The sequence below is a fragment of the Physcomitrium patens genome, chromosome 18 (assembly GCF_059467195.1).
Source record: "Physcomitrium patens ecotype Gransden chromosome 18, ASM5946719v1, whole genome shotgun sequence".
NCBI classification, from domain to species: Eukaryota; Viridiplantae; Streptophyta; class Bryopsida; order Funariales; family Funariaceae; genus Physcomitrium; species Physcomitrium patens.
The window spans coordinates 8564593-8585768 of NC_143427.1; the positions used below are offsets into that span (position 1 = coordinate 8564593).

Genomic DNA, 21176 nt, shown 5'->3' on the forward strand with positions numbered 1-21176 from the left:
AACTCTTCAATACCCAATTTGCATCGTGTCGAATCTGACAGAAACAGAGGGTGTGGCGTGGACGATAATGATACAGGTTATGAGTGGAATCGATCGAACGAGTCCCAAAACGTCAACAAAATCAGGCTAGGTTTGGATCGTTTATTCAAGATCTCCATTCACTTTCTTTTTATAAGATCCCAAGAAAGTGACCGGCAGCGGCCAGTGCTCCGTGTGTGTGTGAAAGACTGTATCAGATTTTAATACATGTCTGATACAATATTTTTGATAATTTTTGATAATTTCTGATATCGTATTTCTAATTAATTTCTGGTACAGTATTTTTGATACATTTCTAATACAATATTTTTTATAATTTTTCATAATTTTTATTACAGTATTTCTATTATTTATAATATATTTTTGATAATTCTAATACACTATTTTTAACACATATTTTTGCTACAATGATTTTGTTATTGTAGCAAATACATTTGGTGCTAACTTGAATTATATCACATCAAAAAGTATACTATTGATGTTGTATTGTGTATTTATCAAAAAACATCTGTCCAAGTTGTAGAGAATATTGGTAGATGACATTTGTGAAGTAATCAACAATGAATAGATTTGTCTTTTGAGGAATTTAGTGAACAAGAACCTTACTCCAAAATGAAAAGTGTTGTTATTGTGAGTGATATTTTTAGTAATATTAAAGAATTAAAAGAAGCTATTTTTCATGATATGATTAGCAAGCATTATGAAACATCTATTGTCGAATCTGGTCCAACAAAATATATTGTGAAGTATTTTGATAATACTTGTAAATGGAGATTGCATGCATCGTGATCTCAATCAACAAGTATAAGTGAATTTGTCATTTAAATATTTGTTTTTGAACATACATGCATTGGTGTTGACCACTTGGACAACGGACATGCTAACATGAGTTAGGTAGCAGACAATGTGAAGAACACATTGGAAGACATATCACAATACAAAGATGTAGATATCTAAAAAGGATATTTGATGTGATGAAGGTACTTAAGTATCCTACTTAATGGCATGGGATAGAAGAAAAAAAATATTTTTGATCTAATTGGCTAATATGAAGATAGCTACATCAATCTAAAAGCATATTGTTATCAAATTAAGATAAAAAATCTTGGGAGTCATGCAAAATTGGAAGTCAATGAAGAAAATTTTCTTTTTTAATTATTTGTTGCCTACAATAGAGGTTTACAAGGTATACAATATTGTCAACTAGTTATTAGTATAGACAACATTCATTTAAAAAAAAAAATACTATAGAATAGTCCTTGCTATTACAACAATTAATATAAAGGAGCAAATATTTTTTATTATATTTAATATTATAAATGCTAAAAATAATGACAATTGGTTGTGGTTCTTATAAAAATTGAAGATTGCAATTCTTACATTCCGTCTACTAAATAGTAAACTTTCAAAGTTCATCTTTTGTCTAATTGGTAGAAAGATCTCATTGATGTTATCAACTTTGTAATTCTAACATTCAAGCATGCATTTTGTATGCACCATTTAATTAAAAATTTCTAATGTAAATTCAAAAATCCAATACTTATATAATTTTTATGGATAGCATCATGGATACCAATTATTTTTAAATTTAATATCAAACTCTCAAATGTCCAAATTATATCAGAAGAAGTTGTAAAGTACTTAATGAGCACTAGACTATAGTATTGGGCATCATCATAGTTTAACGGAAATGATACCAAATGACTTCAAGTATTGTAGAATTTTTAAATTCTTGGATCTTCGAAGTACATGAAATGTCATTAATTTCATTTATCTTTTTTCTTCACTAATAAGATAGGAGCCCTAGCTCAAGATTTAGAATGGCATATGAAATATTTAATCAAATTCTCATTAATATAATCCTTGAATGAAGCCAATTTGTTTTGTGCTAGGCTATAGATTGGTCCAAATGATAGTTGAGCTCCTTCTTGTATGTCAATAGAAAAGTTATAAGAATGATGCTCTAGAAGAATATCTATATTTTTTTTTTCAAAAAATTCCTAGAAATCTTGATATTAGATAAGAATATTACTTGATGTCCTTCTACCATTAAAAATAGGTACATTATATATAAAAATAGATGATCCCTTTTTGTGGCATATATAAAAACTCTTGTACCTACCTATAAGTGTTAAGATGTAGTGAAATTATGCATTTTTACTTGACTAATGGGATTTTAGATTAAACTACTAAAATAATTAAGATTACAAAAAATCCAATCTATTTGAGGATTATACTTTTTTAACCAAGGTAATTCTAAAATAACTAGATTAGACAAAGATATTATTATATTAAATATTATTATGCTATTATAATCTTTAATTATTATATCTGAGGGAATAATTTCATGCATAACATCTCCAAAAGATAGCAAACAACCATCTATGACTTTTATATGTATAGATTTAGTTTTCTTGACTAATAATATTTCTTATTTTTTGATAAAATCTTTGTTTATAAAATAGACTAAAGCTCTTGAATCTAAAAAAGTTAAGACTTTGTGGTTTTTTGGTCCTAAATAAACTTCTATTGTAAAAGAAGATAAGAGGTTAGTAGAGAGAATAGGACCTTTATTAGGTTTTATGTAAGATTCTAGGTATATTGTTCCCCTTGCAGCTAGATAAACTTGTTTTTTGATACATTGCCTTCTTGAGCAACCATACTTCTCATTTTGTGGTTGCATTTTTTTTTTGGATAATATTGAGCAATGTATTTAGCTTCTCCACAATATAAGCATAAGTCCTTTTAATGTCGTCAATTTTTTTCCTGCTCTGTGAAGGATTTAAAATATATTGTATCAATTTACATTGTTTTTGGTCTTGATGAATAAGTTTCTAAAAACTTGGAAGTTGCCATCATTATTTGACTTATTCCTCTCTAGCCAACTCTTTGTTCTTAATGTCTTTCAAATAATTGATTGTTACATGCAATGGCTTGAGTAATAAATTATTCTAAAGATTTTTCCTTTAACATTGATAATAACAAATCTTTCACATTATCCTTCAATCCATATCAAAATTGATTAATAAGGATTTTGTTATTTCAATCCAAGTCGTAAGCAATATTTTGAAATTTAACAATATATATGGTAGTTAATCATGAACCTTGCTATAAAGATAAGAGTTTGGTCTTTGTTACATTTTTTTTTATCACTTTCTTTAAATGTGACTATAAATACTTCTAGAAATGAATTCAAATGATAAAAGAGTCACAAATCCTTTTCATTAAAAGTGTAAACCAAAAAAAAATACTTCTTGATAGAAGTGCATCTATCAATCCAACTTGAGTAAATTCATCAAGATATTGGAAGGGATGCAATCTTAAATAGAGCTTGATTTGTTGCAAAAATCTTCAAAATTATGATCTTATTCCATCAAACTTTTCAAGCATACTAATCATTGTCTCCATCATACTTGTAGAAGCAAAACTTTTTGGATTTAGTTGTAAAGTTGATCTACTTACTTTCTTTAATTGCACAACTTCTTGACGTAGACTCTGAACTTCTTCCGAATGCATAGAAATAGTACCTCCAAGATTCATGTCGAAAATACATGAGATTTTTACTCTTAAGATATTGACAAGTTCATGAAGATCTGCAACAGTTGCAAGTCTATTTTCACTTTTGCTAAGAGTAGCATTTATAATCTATTCTTTTATAGACAATTCAAACAAATTTTAAAAGTTAAATTAGAGGAGGATAATCTACAACATCTAATATCAAATGAAAATTTCTACAAAGAAGAGTAATCCACTCTTTTTAAGAAAAAAATCAGTATTAGAAAACAAGATTGTTTGCTTAAAGGTAGGTAGTTGGCAATCTTTAAAACACAACAATAGAAGTAGAGTAATCCACTTACTTCTAAAACAAGATAAAAATATTAAGTTAGGACTCTTATCAAACTATTAAAGATATGAATCTCAAAGAAAGGAATCCTTAAAACACCCTCGTGTCTTTCAAAAGAACTAAAAAGTCTTTCAAAGATGATATGATATTAAGCTAGAATGGCTATTACTAAAGATAAAAAGACTAGAAAGTCTTGAAACAAGACTAAAGACTAGAAAGGTGTTGATAAGAGTGAAGAAGGCTTCACTCTTGCCTCCATATATATTCTTAACTAGAAGCTAAGTAGCAATTTCTTATAGGACCTCTAAAATGTGTTGACTTTGCAAGACACATATCTTAACTTGCAAGGCAAGTTTTTTATATGTATACGACATAGTTAGCTTATTCCACAAGCTACCAATATGTGGTTAACTTCATGATTAAATTTCTAAACTACTAATCAATTACAAACACATACAAAGTCAAAGTAGCTTCAATAAGGCTTCTAAGAAGCTTCTCTTGAAATTATTATGAAATAAATCTATTTTTAACTTCTTCTACTTAATCATATAGGTATACATTAAAATAAATATGTATATTCATGATAGCAATAACAAATTTGATGTTGCTCTGATCCTATTGCTCTTAACATGATGTCCATTTGGTCGCCCAAAGAAGCATTGCATTTGTGTCGAGGATTTAGGAATAGCCCAAAGAATGCTTAGATGTAGTCAATGCAAGAATACTAGACATAATTGCGTAACTTGCAAAGAACCAATTTGGTTCTAACATTGACATGCTGCTTTAGGTGATGTTTAATTTTATTTTTAATAGTTATATTTTAAATGAAATTATGATGATATTGAGTTAAATAAAAAAATAATATTTTTTACTTTAAAATAAATAATATTATAAATTTATATAGAAAAAGAAGAACAAGTCAATTCAATATGTGATTATGTTATTGTATAAAAACATTATAGCTTTTTATCAAAATTTATTTCATTATAATTTATTTTTTTTTTTTAAATAATCTTTCTTTCAGATATTTCTTTAAAGAACTAAATTTAATCAATACAGATTAAAAATAAAAATAAAAAGTTTAATCCAAAACTTCTTAGTCTCACAAAGAAATGAAAAAGACAAGATACACGAGATCATTCAATAATACATATATATATATATATATAATAAAGAACTTGATAAGGCAAAAAAGACCATGGAAAATATGGCAATCATTGCTAATTTTAGGGGCATGAAATAATTACAAAAACTGTCGTCTACAAAAAATTAATTACTTGTGATCTTTAAAATCAGTAAAAGAAAATTTTCACATCCAAACTTCAATCAAACTTTCTCTTATTAAATAATTAAAGTAAAAACACACAATTCAAGATTTTATGTACTAAAATTTTCCATCATATATATATATATATATATATATATATACACATAAAAACATATACAAAAATAAAAATTTCTTAATAATTTTTAAAATAAATCAATCAATCAATAAAAAAATTTCTAGTTTTTATATTATTAAAATTTTATCAACTGTTGTTTATAAAATAAATCCTGGAAATTGAAAGATTAGTATATTTTTTTTATTTTGTTATTCTATGATAAAAAAAATTCAAAATAACCAATGAACATCACTTTCTTTAAAAAAAAAAGAATACATATATATATATATATATATATATATATATATCAATAGTATGGATCAAAATTCAATAACTTGTTTTCACAAATGCTAATAGTATGATATAATATAGACAATACAATGGTTCATTATCCAAAACTATAAAAATCCTTACATGAGAATAATCAGTTTCGTTTTTACCTTCACAGTCAAGCAATGCTATTGTAAAAAGTGGTTTGTTTTGTTATGAAAAGCATTTTGTAAGTACTACAAAAATCTAAGGTTTGTGCTATGACTATCTTAAAGTGTTGTAACAATTCCAAAAGTCTCAATAAGTCTATCTTATAGTAGATATTGTGACCAGGTTAGTAGATGAGATATTATCAAAACTTGAGGGGTATTCTTCATATTTCGGGAAAGTTCAAGGGCAAAGGTGGTATTTTTTCTAAAAATAATGAAAAACTAATAATCATAACATATACTTAAAAAAATACTTATTACATGGTAAGGCTTTTAAAAGTTGGATATATCTTATAAATTATCAACTAATTGATTTATTTTAAAGCTATTTAAGTATATTCTTAAATAGCTTTAAAATACAGAATAGAGTATATATTTTTATAATAAAATTTATCTTGTATATATTTTTAAAACTAATTATATATATACACATAAATAGATAGTTAGATTACTCGAAATATTTTATAATAGTTTTTTATTTTTGAATTTTTTTTTCCTAATGTTTTAAAAGTAAATGAAATTTTAGTGATGCTTTAAAATGTTATAATTAATAAAATAAAATTTACTACAAACATATAAAAATTGTGTTTGAGGCATAAAATTTAAACTTTATATTTAGTGATATTTATGTTAGGCTTGTTTTATTTATAAGAAAATTAAATTTTCATGTGCATCTGTCTAATAAAAATTTTTAAAGTTTTGAAATTACTAAATACAGAACAAAAGTGAAACAAAATGGTATTTTTTTCAATGTCTATTAAAAAGAAGAAGTGCATTCAAGAATAATGTAATGATGTATGCATTAAGGAAAAACCTCAATGCTAAATTCTATTATCATGAAATAGTCGCAATAAATTTTAAAAAATGCCAAGCAAATCTGTGAACCAGTTTAAAAACCAAAAAAAAAAACCAAAAACCAAAAAACAAATACATTCACAATAAACCACGTAAAATATTTCAGATAAGTTGGAGATTTCTTTTAAAATTTCACAAAAATAATGAAAAAGAAAAATATTGACGTGCAATTAAAATTGGAAAAATGAGATGCACATGATACTCATTCCTCTTAATACATGTATCAGAACACAGAAGGACACGGAGAACACGGGTGACCGTGGACACGGTTATGAGCACCAGACGATTAGAGCATACTCACATCACCCGCGAAGAGGAATCCAATCGTAGAATACGGGTCGAAGCCCACCCTTCGATGATTGACACGTTACGCATGCCAATTCCGCCGAGAACTGCGCGTATCAAATCTCCATTTCAGGGGAGGTTGGAGATTCCAGTGCGAATTGTAGTGCTCGTGACGATGTGATGGGACATGTTCATCGTCTCCGCATGTTTTAGGGTTTGGGCTGGCTGGGGTTGAGAATCTGGAATTCGGGCACGTTTTTTACACCACCTTGCGGCAGATTGCGGGAATGTATTGGGCATCAAATTGAGCACAATTCCGTTCCCCTCGCTACTATAGATTTCGAAGCTTGCTATATGATTGAGAAGGATCTATACTGTGTCTGTGAAAGGAGATTGTTCGACGGTTGGGGGAAATTTTCACGTGCCGGAATCGATAACCATATCGACGTGCCTTAAGATGAATCTTCAGGAAATTGTGGTGTTGTTTCGGTGTCGGAAGCAGTTGACCAAGTGAAAAACGGGGCGATGAATGTCGGGACAAGCTTCGACTTTCAACCTATTTGCTCCTCGACACGATACACGTGGCCTCGGTGGAAGTTGGCTGGCTAAGCATCTGCGACATAATTTAAGGAGATAAATTAGCGGGAGTTGAAAGAGATCCTCGTGTGTGTCTCCGATGTCAACCTTTGCCACAGACTAGAGCGAGTTGCAATCTTAACTTTTTTGTTTCTTTTTCTGTTCCGAAGCATTATTCGTTCACCTGAGCGTGGAGCCGCTTCGCCGAACTTGCAGTGCAGTGAAGCTCGGCAATCCAGGTGCATTTTTATTTTCCACCTCAACTCTGTTATTCAATAAATTCCAGCCTTCCTGCAGGTTTTATGTCAATGAGCTTCTTGCTAATTTGCTTCGCCTACCTAACAATCGGATGTAGCACAATTCAGTTTGACGAGGGATTTTATAATATATTTTCGCATTGATTTCCTGTACATGTGGTTTTCGCCCGAAACATTTTCTGCAGAACCTATCTGTTCAAACCTTGAAGCGACTTTCAGATCGCATTCGCTGGGATAGTAAATCAGCAACAGGCAATTGTAGCCAGTAGGGTTCAGTCGATCACAACTTCCAGCAATGGCGAACTTAACCACAGGGAGGACATAACAAATGTACCGGGACTCGATCGAGAGATATGTCATTTTCTGGAATATCCTTTCCCCTCAGCGAGCAGGAATTTTATTAAAAGCCATGAAATCTAAAGCACTGCGATTCTTGCTCGCTAACCGCGACATATGACCGCACCAACCGGAGTCTGATCCATGTGGATAAATTCAGCAATCCAACTGCGAAGGAGTTATCTTACATGATTCACCACGCCTACACTGCCAGTGAACCACATGTACTCACCTCCGCGATCAAAGACTCCTCCAATCAAAAAACAATTAAATGAAATTATTTAAAAACAAAATATAAAACCCATCGCTCTTATTCCTGATCGACCTCTGACATTCCATGCAGATCACCGGGTCTGTAGACTAGACAACCCAACTGCCACCACCATCAGGTCTTAGAATCGCTCAAATCCGTGTGCACATCCACCCAACAAAACAATCGAGCTCCCTCACCATCGATTCATCCCGGAGGCTGAACACCAATTCTCTAGCGCATTCGTCAATCAGACCTGGAGCCTGAAGCGACAAACCAAGGCATGTGGTAAAATAATCCCCTAAATGCTGTTTGCCGCTGGTCAACGGGGATCACTCAATGCTGTCACTTCATCTGCCATCACGCCTGGTGGGAATCCAGCAATGGACTGGGTCGGCATTGAAGAGCCACCATGTTGGAATGTCGACAAGCGCTGTGAAGGTCTTGACGAAGCCTCTCTCTTTGGAGACAGGACCACGCTGGACGTGACCATGACAGGAACATTCCATGTGTTAGGGTTGTTGTTTTCTATCATAAAATGTGTCCGCTGGGCCTCTCTCTCTCTCCCCTTCTGCATAGCTACAGCTCACCATGACACTCCAGAATCGTGTATTTTTCTTCTTCTTTTTTGTTTCTTTCTGGTGCTGTGTTGTGTTGTGTTGTGGACCATGGGGTGTTGTGTGGCACTGTTTGTGGTGGTGGTGGAGGTGGTGGCCTACTCGGTGAGTTTGTGATAAGCTTTATGCATCTCGAGTCAAGTGGGTCATGTCTAACTCTTTTTATTTGCTAGCTTGGAGTCTTGATACCTGTAGAAAACAGGTAAGTGGGTGTTGATATACATTGAAGGAAGTTGAAATTGGGGCCCAGGTGTGAGAGTAAGTGCAAAACAGATTCACCATTGTGGTGGAAGTTTGCAACGTGTTGGATCCAAAATTAACTTTTAAGCTGCTTAAGGTTTGGATCAGGTAACTTCTTAATCAAGTATCTGTAACCTCTGGTGTGGCTTTGAATTGACCTTGTGTTAGAACTTGTGTCCATTTGGTATATCAATTGACATGAGTTATCTGCAAGTTTGGTTTTTCATGCACAGTCACTCATGAGATGGTTATGAGATAAATACCTAACAAAGAATTACAAGAAATTTCAAAGGGTAGGAGGACAATAAGGAAATAAGCAAGAAAGAAGAGAGAAAAATGCACAGGAAAATAGGAAAAAAAAAAAAGAAAAAAAAAAAAGAAGAGATAGGTGGAAATGAAAAAGAATTGTTTTTCAAAGGAGATAAAAAGGTAATTTCATATTTTAAATATAGCAGGATGATCTTTTGTCAATATTGAAAAAGTCATTAAATATGTGCTTCCATGCTTTCTTCATGCCACATGAGTGCTTTTATCAAGAATCTGCATCCCCCCCCATCTTGATTCAAATTTTGAATGAAAAGGTTAATTTTAATTTTATATAATATTGTAGTAAAAAAAAGAATACAAAATCTATCGTAAATAGTTATATTCAATATCGTCTATATATCCTTATCCAATATCTTAGAAATGTCCTTATTTATCAGAATTGCAAAAATAAAAATAAAAATAAAATGCAGGATGATAAACAGCAACTCTTGAAGATGTAGTTTTGAATATTCAGATGTAATAAAAGACAGTCAGAAGAAATTTTCAAGCACCATTTTAGCAAAAATGCAATATGGTTCCGTGCCAAAACTTACAAGCTTGTTGATTGTTTCAATTATTTACTTTCCACTTTGTAGCTTAAATAATTTGATTCACTTCCAGTAGCATGAAACTATTATAAAATGTAAACTATCAAACAAAGCAAATGTATTAATAAATATATAAATAAATAAATAAATAAATAAATAACACAACTATCTTTGATTGCATACATCAGGCCAGAACAGAACCTTTCCCAAAACAAGTACCTTGATTCACAAACTCCAAATCGCTGTGAAAAAATAAACTGATGAAATGCCCTTTTTATTTTTATTTTTTATTTTTTATGGTCGCCCACCCCTGTATCCACTCAAGGCTCAATTTTGAACAAGGATAAACATGAATCAATTTTTGCCAAAAGGCATATCAGATCTTGAATAAAAAATACAACATATGGTGGTGCATTCAAAGCCTTGAAGTAAATGAATAAAGAGTGTCTGCAGATACTTGTCAAACATTCCATCTAGAAATAACTGTAACTAGTAAATCATGCCACTAGTAGTTTTGGTGGGGGCTTCAGAGCTCTGGAACATGAGTTTGCTAAATTATGCAATTTCATGGCAACTTTGGCCCACACTATCACTGACGCAATTTAGTGCAAAATAAAAGGAACAACTGGAATGATACAAAAGTCTATAGTGGTGATTTTCATCCTATTCTAATATCAGCACAGCCAGTGTTGGAAGGAATTGCACATGGGTCACCCAAAGGTGAAAAATCCCATTGTATTACTTTTATTCATTTAGGGTTTAGGGTTTTGATCTCTAAATATATTTCAAATAGGGAGTTGCCAGTTGCCTGAATTTTGAACTCTGAACACCCAAAGTTTGAATGTTCCCTATTATTTAGATTAAATTTTGACTTCTGTGTTACGCCTTTTTCCTATAAATTTTACTTTTACTTTTACTTTTTTTCTTTAGCTGGCTTTGTTATTGCTAATCCAAACTTGTGCAGTGTCAGGGCTTGGGGCCAATTGCATGAGGTCTGCAAATTGAACATAACACTTAATCTGTGTAATTACTGTATTCAATTCACCTCCTTCTATCATTCTTTCTGTGGGATTCCTTTCAACAGTGCTGGCATTTGGCATAATGGCTGTTAGCGTTAAAATAGCTCCATGATATTTGCTGAATGGGGATGGAAATGAATGTGCATGTGGAGAAAAGAAAAGAAAAATAAAAATAAAAATGAATGGTGTATTTTGTCCAAAATATCTTACTAACCTTTTCACCTAAAATAGCCTTCCATCACTTAAAGACCAAGAGTTTCCACTCCATCCAAAATTAACAAACGATTCAATTCTGGTTGAATTGTTGCAAAGAATATGAACATGTTGTGGTAATTGAACTTTATTCATATCTTTTTTACTTGTTCATTATCTTTTTTTTATAAAAATATAACAAAAAAAATAAAAAAATAAAAAAAATTATGTAAATCCTTCCACTGTTCAAGAAATTGTTTGTTTGACTGGTCTTACAATCCATGGTCTTGATGAATTGAATAAAAATTTATTCTATCAAATTAATTCACACACAAGGTTAAATATTTTATGCATATATCTGTGATCAAAAGGAGAAACACACTAACAAATACACATTTATAGATAAGTTAGTATACATCATTGTATATACTATAATAGGTATTGTTACCTCACATAACTTGAATTGACCCTAATCATGTTTAATGCTTATTGCGTTGATATACTAAGGACGTGGTACAATTAAAACAGATTTTCATTGTTATAATTTTTCAACTATTTTTTATATAAAAATCCTGAGAAGTGCACAGATATTTGATTTTATTTATTTTTTATTTTTTATTTTTGTTTCTGCAGACAGAGTCACTGACCATACGTCAATGCAACTTAGAAATCAAAATAAAAATTCAGCTTAAAAATAAACAAACAAGAATTAGTTTGAGGGAGGTATTTTGTATAGTTATTACATATGATTTTTATTTATGATTTCAGTTTGTGTTACGTGGATTATGTTTTAATGACATATGATTGCATGAAATTACAAGTGTTTTGGTTGTGTAAGGTTACATTTTTAGTGTTTCTTCTTTCAAAACATACAAATCAATGGATGCAAAAGGCTTATCAATAGATTAGAATTTCACTGCAAAACAATCATCTTTTCCCCCCTTACAGATAATAACACAAATAATTACAAACATAGTACTGTAACTTATACAGTAAATAATAACAAATAAAAACATTCTCACTATTTATTGACGAGGCCAACAAAGATTCCAACAAGATTCAAAACCGTATGCTCAATAAGACTCTTGTAGAATTTTCATGAATACTCTTTAACTGAACTGAAGAATACTGATGCTTCAGTACCCAATCTTCATATCAGTATCCGTATATTGTACACAAAAAGGGGCACATGGGTATAGGGGAAGTGCCAAGGTACCCACCAGCCTACATCATTTCCCTTGAGAGACCACCTTCACTGTGAAGTGGTCCCAATCTCCCAACAACACCCAAAAAGCCCAAAGGCAATGAATGCAAACCTGGTGCCCTAGTTTGGTGAAAGCTTATGGCAGAACACAATGAAAAAGGGGAACAATGACAAAAGGGCAGCCTAGAAGAGCAAGGTCATGCAAACACAGTTCTGCCCTCTCTCTCTCTCTCTCTCTCTCTCTCATTTTCTGCAGGACTGTTCTGAGTGCAGATCATGTCTCCATGCTGTGGTGGTGGTGGTGGCAGCAAGCCCATTTTCTGGACAGAATCAGGCCTTGGGGAAGGGGGGAAGAAGTTATGTAAGATATATAGAGCGAGTGAAGAGAGTAGTAGCAGTGGGACAGGAAGAAAGGCATTGAATTTCTCTTTCTCTTTTGCTCTCATTGAGGTTGTGAAGTGACCCTCCGCAGGGGTCCAGATGAGCTGGGGCTGGGGTTGTAAGGGCACTCACTCACTCCCCTCACTCACTATCAGGGCCACTGGAAAAAGTCAAGAAAGGGCCAATGCAGCATTTTGATGATGTGGGGGCCTTACTTACCAATGGCATCTGATTGACCCATGCCCCCCCCCCCCGCCACAAATTTGCTCAATTTCCATCCATCAATCCATCCTTCTAACCAACCACATATTCATCCTTATATATATATATATATATATATACAAATTCATCCATATCTTTATCCATGTGGAAGTGGTTGTCCTACTGATAGCAAATCATAGGCTCAGTATTTTGTCTGTAGTGGAGTAGTTTTGCCCCCTAAGTCTGAGCTGGCTGGGGTATTTGTGTTTATTTTATTTTAGGGTTAATTGAGGTCCAATGCTTAGGTTGTGATTGGGCTACTGGCCATGGGTGGGGAGGGTGGGGTGGGGTTGTATTAACACTTTCATTGTCCATCACTCTAGAAGAGATTGATGCCTCACCTTGATTTTACACTATTTTGGGTACTTGGGCACCTGAGATGACTTGTGCACAACATAATTTATTTAATAAGTGACCGAAAGGAAAGAGAATTGAAGGAATACAAAACCTGATATCTGAGGGATACCTGGTTATTTGCTACCTAGACATTGCATACAAACAAACAAAAAGTTTACGAGAATGGGACCAATCATCAATTAAGTGTCACTAAATTTATTAATAAATACAAAATTTATGACTTGATTTTTTTATTTATCATGTGTATATATCTCTAGAAAGATAAATATTAAGCTATAAAAAATTGAAATTTCAAAAAATATATATACTGTTTTGTATTGTAGAAGTTGCCATGATATTTTATTTTTATTTTGATTAGTTACTGTATATTTTAAAAATTCTCTCTCTCTCTCTCTCTCTCTCTCTCTATATATATATATATATATATATGATTTCAAATTTAATACAGTTATAATGAAGAGACTCTCAATTAAATACAAACTTTGATGATTTTCAAAATGGACTGTAAGTATTGGCAACATTTTTTTGTGTATATATATATATATATATATATATATATATATATGATTTTGGATTTCTATAGATTTTAAATTTTGATCATTCAAGCACTAAAAAAATAATTTAAAAGATGCTATTTTATTAATTATATATGATTCAATAATAAGTCATGAATACTTTTCTTTTATTATAATCCATTTTTAGTCCTATCTTTATAATGATATATATTTTTTTATTTTTTTGAGTTTAATTTTTATATCTATATAATTTTCTGTTTATATTTTTTTAGCAATAAATTATATTTAAATAAAACTAACTTCTAAATACAGAAAATGTATTTTAAGCTACAAATTTATAAGTTATGAGATATGTAATATATTTTAAGCTACAAATATATTAAATAATTATTTTTATATCTCATAAAAATTATAGTTAAATAATTGACATATATGACATAATAAAATTAGAATAATTGTATCAAATAATAATTATTAGACCTACAAGAGCGAACTTTATCTGATACAAAAAGATAATATTAATTCATTACGATAATTTGGTAAATAGTTAGAAAGTATAAAAAATTACATATTCTTAACATCCATTTTTTTTAATCTGAGCGTGGTTTTTAAATAATACATTTTTTTTTGTGTCTTATGAAAAATAAAAAATTTCAAGAAAAACTAAACTTTTATAACTATTTACATATTATAATAGCAATTTCTAAATCCATCATTATTTTAGTAGTTTTTTAAATAGATTTTCTGTAGTTTTAGTTTAAATATGGTATATATAAATATTATATGTACAATATTTAAAGTATATCTAAAATTTGTTATTATTATTATTATTGTTATAGATAAGATCTCGATTTTTTTCATGATGATAATGGTTAAAATTATACATAATAGTAAGTATCAATATGATTTTAAACATTTTTAATGCAATTATTTTTTTTAAAAAATCACAAGATTTTTTTTTATTTTTTTATTTTTCTTAATAATGTAAATTATTTTCAAAAAAATAACGAGTTTTTACAAAATCATCTTGATTAAAATTTTTAATATGTCTTAGCTTTTTAAATAGATTTAAAATAAATATATAGATTTAGTTTAAAACTTAGTCCTTTACTTAGACTAATCATTTTTCTATTCTATTTTAATAGCTAGTTTATAGATTACATTGCCATAGAATCATAGTTTAATTTAATTATATACAAAGAATTAAAATAAAACATATTTATGTAAAGGAGTTATAATTTTTTTAACATTTACTATAAAAACAGTAGGTATTAACAGAATATATTTTAATAATAAAAAAATAAAAAATAAAAAATTTAAATCAAAATAAAATAAAATAATATGTATTATTTTAGTAATATCAAAATCAAATGACTTTCAATTGATATAAAAAAATTCATAATCATTAAGATAATTAAAAATTAAGACATATTAAAATTACTAAAAAGATAATAACAACATTTTAAATTTTCTAAATATAAATACAAAGAATAATAGAATTTTAAAGTTATTACTTGTACATATTTAAATTATAATATACCTAAATAAAATTATTTAACATGTTTTACTAATTAAAATATCAAGATATTAAAAAAGAGGTATCGTTAATAAATACATCTTATTAAATATTAAAAATATACAATATCAATAAAAAATAGACTATAATTAATATGTTAACATAAAAAATAAAAATAGATTATAATTAAGATGTTTACATAATTGAAGATAGTCTCCACTTTATTAATATATTTTTGTGTCATTCAAAAATGACTTGATAATCACTCAAAGATGATATAATATTAAACTAGAATGGCTATTGTCAAAGACAAGAATATTAAATAGTCTTAAAACAAGATTAAAGACTAAAAAGCCATTAATAGGAGTAAAGACGGTTTCATTCTTTCCTCCATATATATTATCTAACTAGAAGCTATGTAGTGACATTCTATAGGACCTTCAACATGTGTTCAATTTGCAAGACACATGTCTTAATTTACAAGGCAAGTTTCTTATATGCATGCCACATGTTTAGCTTGTATTACAAGGTATCAACAAGTGTGATACATGGCTAATTTGTTGGCTAAGTTTTTAACTTATTAATTAACTACAAACACATATAAAGTCAAGTGTATATCTATGAAGCTTTTAAGAAGCTTTGTAACAAGATAATATCAAATTTACATGTATTTATCTTCTATCCAATACTTCTTATCTAAATATGTATGTTTATGATATTATGCCTTCTTTTAGGGATGAATTCCATGAGAAGTAATAATTATATATTGAAGAAGTATAACATGATGCAATTTGTGTTTGCCACATATTTTGATCTTTGCTTCTTTTTAAGGTCATTGATAGGTCTTTTCAACCATTAATAATATTGCATACCAAGGCAGGAAGACTATCATAGTTTTTAATCATTATTGAGGCAATTGTTACTCCTTTCAAATAAAATATTTGAAAAACATTGAAAGTTGTTTCTACCTCCAATAAAATCATCAAATATTGAAAGTCTCTTCTAAAATTATGATACTAAACACATTGTATCTTGCCATCTATTAAAGATAGAACATATTGTTCTTGAAGATCTTTGTCTCTAATATGTCATCTTAAAGACTATAACAATCATAATATCTCATCTAATAAGTCAAAAAATAATAATTTTTGAGTTGAATGAGCTAGTTGTTGATTTTTAATGCCATAAATACATAGAAACTACCAGATTAGATGTAAAATGCAATCTTTTTTGAACAACATTTTTTTATAGTACAGATTTGATATTCTTCATCTTGATTTTGATAGATGATATTGATAAAAACTATCAATCTTCTTTGTTACATTTATAAGATTCTTAGCTAACTTTTATGTAGATATATTAATATCATATTTGCATCAATAAATAAGACATTCTTACCTATTTTGGCATTACCTTAAATCTAAGACTTCTTTAATCTTATATCTTGATTATTCTCCATTTCTATAGAAGAATGTGGCATTTGTTGTCTTTTTGATATATCTATTGTCTTGTATGGCTCAAAAAAAGATGGATTTTCATAGACTTTGATAAGTATAATTAGTAAGCAATCAAATTCGTCTATTTAAAAATAAGAAATAGTCCAAGTTTATAATAATCTAACTTGTTATAAGAAGAAATAGTCTTGAAATTATGACAAAGTAATCATACCTTATTGCCAACATAAAATTGAAGTTATTTCTTATGATAGATATCTACTTTGATCTTTTTTCGCTCTTAAACTTCTTTTAGTTATACTTTCATTATTATATATTTCTTTGATAAATGATTTTTTAAATCTTTTATTGTAAAATTATCAAATTTAAAAAAATCAAAAATATCAAGTCATGAATAATAACTATAATTAGTAAATAAAGATATCTATTAAATAAAAAAATGGATTGTATTATTATAAAAAAATTGTGATAGTGGCAAAAAATTTATTCAATCATCTTTTTTGTAGTTCATAGTACACCTAAAATACTACTTCAAAACTTGATTCACTTGCTTTATTTGTTTATCAATTTGAAGATAAAAAGCCAAAGATAGTTTTATAATTACTTTTAGAATCATGAAAAATATTTCTAAAATCATAATACAAATTAAGTTCCTATATTTGATATGATATCTTTGAATAATCCATGATAGTGATAGATGTTGTCAAAGAAAAGTTAACCTATTACTTCACTTGTAATACATTTTATACATGATATAAAATATATAATTTTAGTAAGATGATCTATTATTATAAATATAAAATTATAAAAATTTGATACTAAAAGATGTATGATAAAGTCTATAGAAACAAAAGACCATGATTGTTCTAAACTATGTAATAGCTAAAGAAGTCTAGAAGGTCAATAATGAGGATTTTTAATCTTAAAAAGATATTAAATTATTGCTCAAAGTCTTTAACTGCCTTCCACATTTGAGGCCACTAAATTTCTCTAGATATTAGCTTTAAAATCTTATTGTATCAAAAATATCCAATTATTAGAAAGTCATGATAAGCTTGGATAATACGTAATAATATCTTATCTTTTAGAACATATAAGTGACCTTCAAAATAGAGTAGATTATATTTAAACTCAAATTTGGAAGTATTATGAAACTTAAAAGAATTATTCTTAATATCATGAATTAGAGGATCAGAGGACATACTCGATTGAAGTTGCTTAAGAAAAGATTGAATCAAGAGTTAATGTTGATTCTGTTGCTCAAAAATGAATATGATCTAGCTTTAAGAAAATTATTCTTTATTGGTGAAAAGCTATATTTTCTTCTTTTGATATAAGATAAGAATGTTTAAAAAGTGTATTTGAAAAATATTTTTACTTTTTTAGTTGATAAATAATCTTAAAATCAAATCTTGTTAAAGACATGCTCAAATAGGCTTAGCAGGGATTTAGAATTTGTAGTAATATGAAATATTTGAGGCTCTTGTGGTTTGTATATATGATAACTAAATTTTAAGTGTCTTCTAGATAATGATATGCCATTCTTGAAATGAATTTATAATTACAAGAAGCTCTTTATTAGAGATCTTATAATTGATCTTAATTATTGAAATGTTTTTAGAATAAAAAAATATTGGATAGAATTTGTCATTTTTTTCCATTTGTGATAATATTGCTCCTAAAATAAAATCTAATATTTTTTTTCCATAAAAAATATTTGAGAGAAGTTGACATGATACAAAATTGGTGTAGAAATAAATAACGTCTTCAAATCTTTAATAGATGCTTTAGCTTCTTTGCTTCATTTAAGTTTGTCTTTACATGTAAGACATATAAGAAGAGCTACAACTTGAAAAAAAAATCTAAATAAAGATTCAGTAATAATTGATAAATTTTAAAAAATATTAGATATTTCTTATTATTTTTGAAATCTTCTAATTTATGATAGTCTAGACTTTTTTAGGATCTATTATAAGGCCATCATTTGAAATGATACATCTTAAGAAATCAACTTGATTAATGTGAAATATATACTTTTCTATTATGGCATATAATTCTACATCTCTTAATTTTTGTAACACGTGATAAATATAAAATTTATGCTCTTTTATATTTTTAGAATAGATTAAGATGTTTTCTAAGTAACAAATAAAAAAATCATTAAATAACTTACAAAAGACATCATTCATTAGATATTAAAAAGCAATTGGTGCATTTGTGAGTCCAAAAGTCATGACATTATATTCAAAATATCCATACTTAGTTCAAAATGTACTCTTCCATTCATTTCTTTTTTTAATGCATACTAGATTATATACTTATTGTAGATCTATTTTATTTAATTGAATTGATAAAAAATTCTTGAAATCAAAAATAAAAGATATTTATTCTTGTTGATAATTTTTTTGAGTCTTTTATAGTTGACATACATATGTAATGATCTGTCTTTCTTCTTTATAAATAAGATAATGGCACTTAATAGAGATTTTGAATGATATATGAAATTTTCAGTCAAGTTTGAATCAATATATTCCTTGAGTATAACAAACTTGTTTTGCAATAAGCTATAATTTGATCAAAATGGCAGTTCAGCTTTTTTTTGAAGATTAATTGAACAATCATATAGATGATGCTTCAGAAGGATATTTGTATTCTTTTTTTCAAAAAAATCTTAATAATCTTAATATTAACATGGAATTCCAATTATAATACTTTTACCATAAAAATGTATATGGAATATATAATAAAAGATGATTTTTTTATTGAAACATACATAAAAGCTTTTGTACCTATCAATAAAGATTTCATAGTTTGAAACTTATAAGTTACTACTAGACTAATAGAATCTTTGATTAAACTATAAGAAATATGAAGGTTATATAAATCTATTCTATTTAAATATTATGTTTTTTTAGCCATGATAATCCTAAAATGACTAGGTTGAAAAGAAATCTAATTATATTAAATATTACAAAGCTATTATGACTATTAGTTGTTACATCTAATAAAGAAATTTTATAGATAATATCTCAGAAGAAAATAAATAACTATCTATTATCTCAACATGTACTGGTTCGATTTTGATGACTAAGAATATTTCTTATTTTTTGACAAAGAATTTGTCTAGAAAATAAGCTAAGACTTGAATTTAATAAAAAAAAGACTTTGTGATTTTTGAATCTTCAACAAAATTCTACTGTAAAGTAAGGAAAAAGATTTGTGGAGGGAATATAATTTTTATTAGGTATCACATAAGTTTCTAACCACATGATTCCTATTATAGCTAGAAAAGTTTTTTTTTTTTTTTTTTTTTTTTTTTTACATATTGTCTTTTTTGGCAACCATACTCTTTATTTTATGGTTGTATTTCTTCTTTGGACAATATTAAGCAATGTGCTTAGATTCTTCACAATATAAGCACAAATCTTTTTGACAATGTCAAGTCTTTTTTACTCAATAAGAAGGTTGAAAAATATTGTATCACATTGCATAGGTTTTGGTCTTCATGAATAAGTTTTATGAACTTAGATACTCTTGTCATAACTTGACTTATATCTTTTCAATAAAATCTTTGTTCTTTTTATATTTTAAAGTAACAATTTTACTATGCAATGGCTTAAGCTATAAATTATTTTAATAAATTTATTCTTGGTATTGTCAATAGTAAATCTTTGATGTTATGTTTTAATATGTATTAAAATTATTTGATAAGGACTTTATCATTCTAATCCACATTGCATATAGGATTTTGGAATTCAACAACATATACAGTGGCTAAATGTGATCCTTATTGTAAACATAGAAATTTGATCTTTGCTATCTTTATTCACTAATTTTTTCAAAAAATATCCATAAATACTTCTAAAAATATATTCAAATTATAAAAAAGATGTGATTTTTTTGTTAAAGATATAAATAAAGAAAAGAAAAAAAAAATACTTTCAAAGAAAAATGCTCTTATGAATCCAATTTGACTAAATCTATCACAATATTGAAAAGGATGCAACTTTAGATAGAACTTTATTTATTGTAGAATTCTTTAAAAATTTGATTTTATTCTATTGAATTTCTTTGGCATACTTATCCTTGCTTTCCTTATACTTATAGTAATAAGGTTCTTGAGATTCAATTGTAAATTTAATCTATTTATTTCTTTTAATTACACAACTTCTTGGAGTAGAATCTGAACATCATTGTTCACTTCTTCTATAGGTGTAGAAATAGTACCTCCGTAATTTACATTAGAAATACATGACATTTAGA

The 21176-nt window shown here is 28.2% G+C and overlaps 1 protein-coding gene across 12 annotated transcripts; it reads left to right on the top strand.

The window, feature by feature from the left end:
• The first annotated feature begins 6873 nt into the window (after nt 1-6873).
• Nucleotides 6874-10896, top strand: LOC112295175 (uncharacterized). 12 transcript variants are annotated; one of them, XM_073540636.2, is made up of 5 exons: nt 6884-7699; nt 7903-8277; nt 8397-8820; nt 9171-9268; nt 9394-9541. In XM_073540636.2, exons 3-4 carry the CDS (start codon nt 8609-8611, stop codon nt 9238-9240), a joined length of 282 nt encoding a protein of 93 aa, XP_073396737.1. In that variant the 5' UTR covers nt 6884-7699; nt 7903-8277; nt 8397-8608; the 3' UTR covers nt 9241-9268; nt 9394-9541. The 12 variants fall into 12 exon arrangements, 8 of the variants coding, with proteins under 8 accessions (XP_090100462.1, XP_073396737.1, XP_073396735.1 ...); XM_073540634.2 differs by having other exon boundaries at nt 9453-9541; XM_073540637.2 differs by having other exon boundaries at nt 9458-9541.
• The last annotated feature ends 10280 nt before the right edge of the window (nt 10897-21176 follow it).

Bases quoted from the DNA above. Each gene is read 5' to 3' on its own strand.
- LOC112295175 (XM_090244336.1), top strand. From the start codon at position 8,609: ATGCTGTTTGCCGCTGGTCAACGGGGATCACTCAATGCTGTCACTTCA.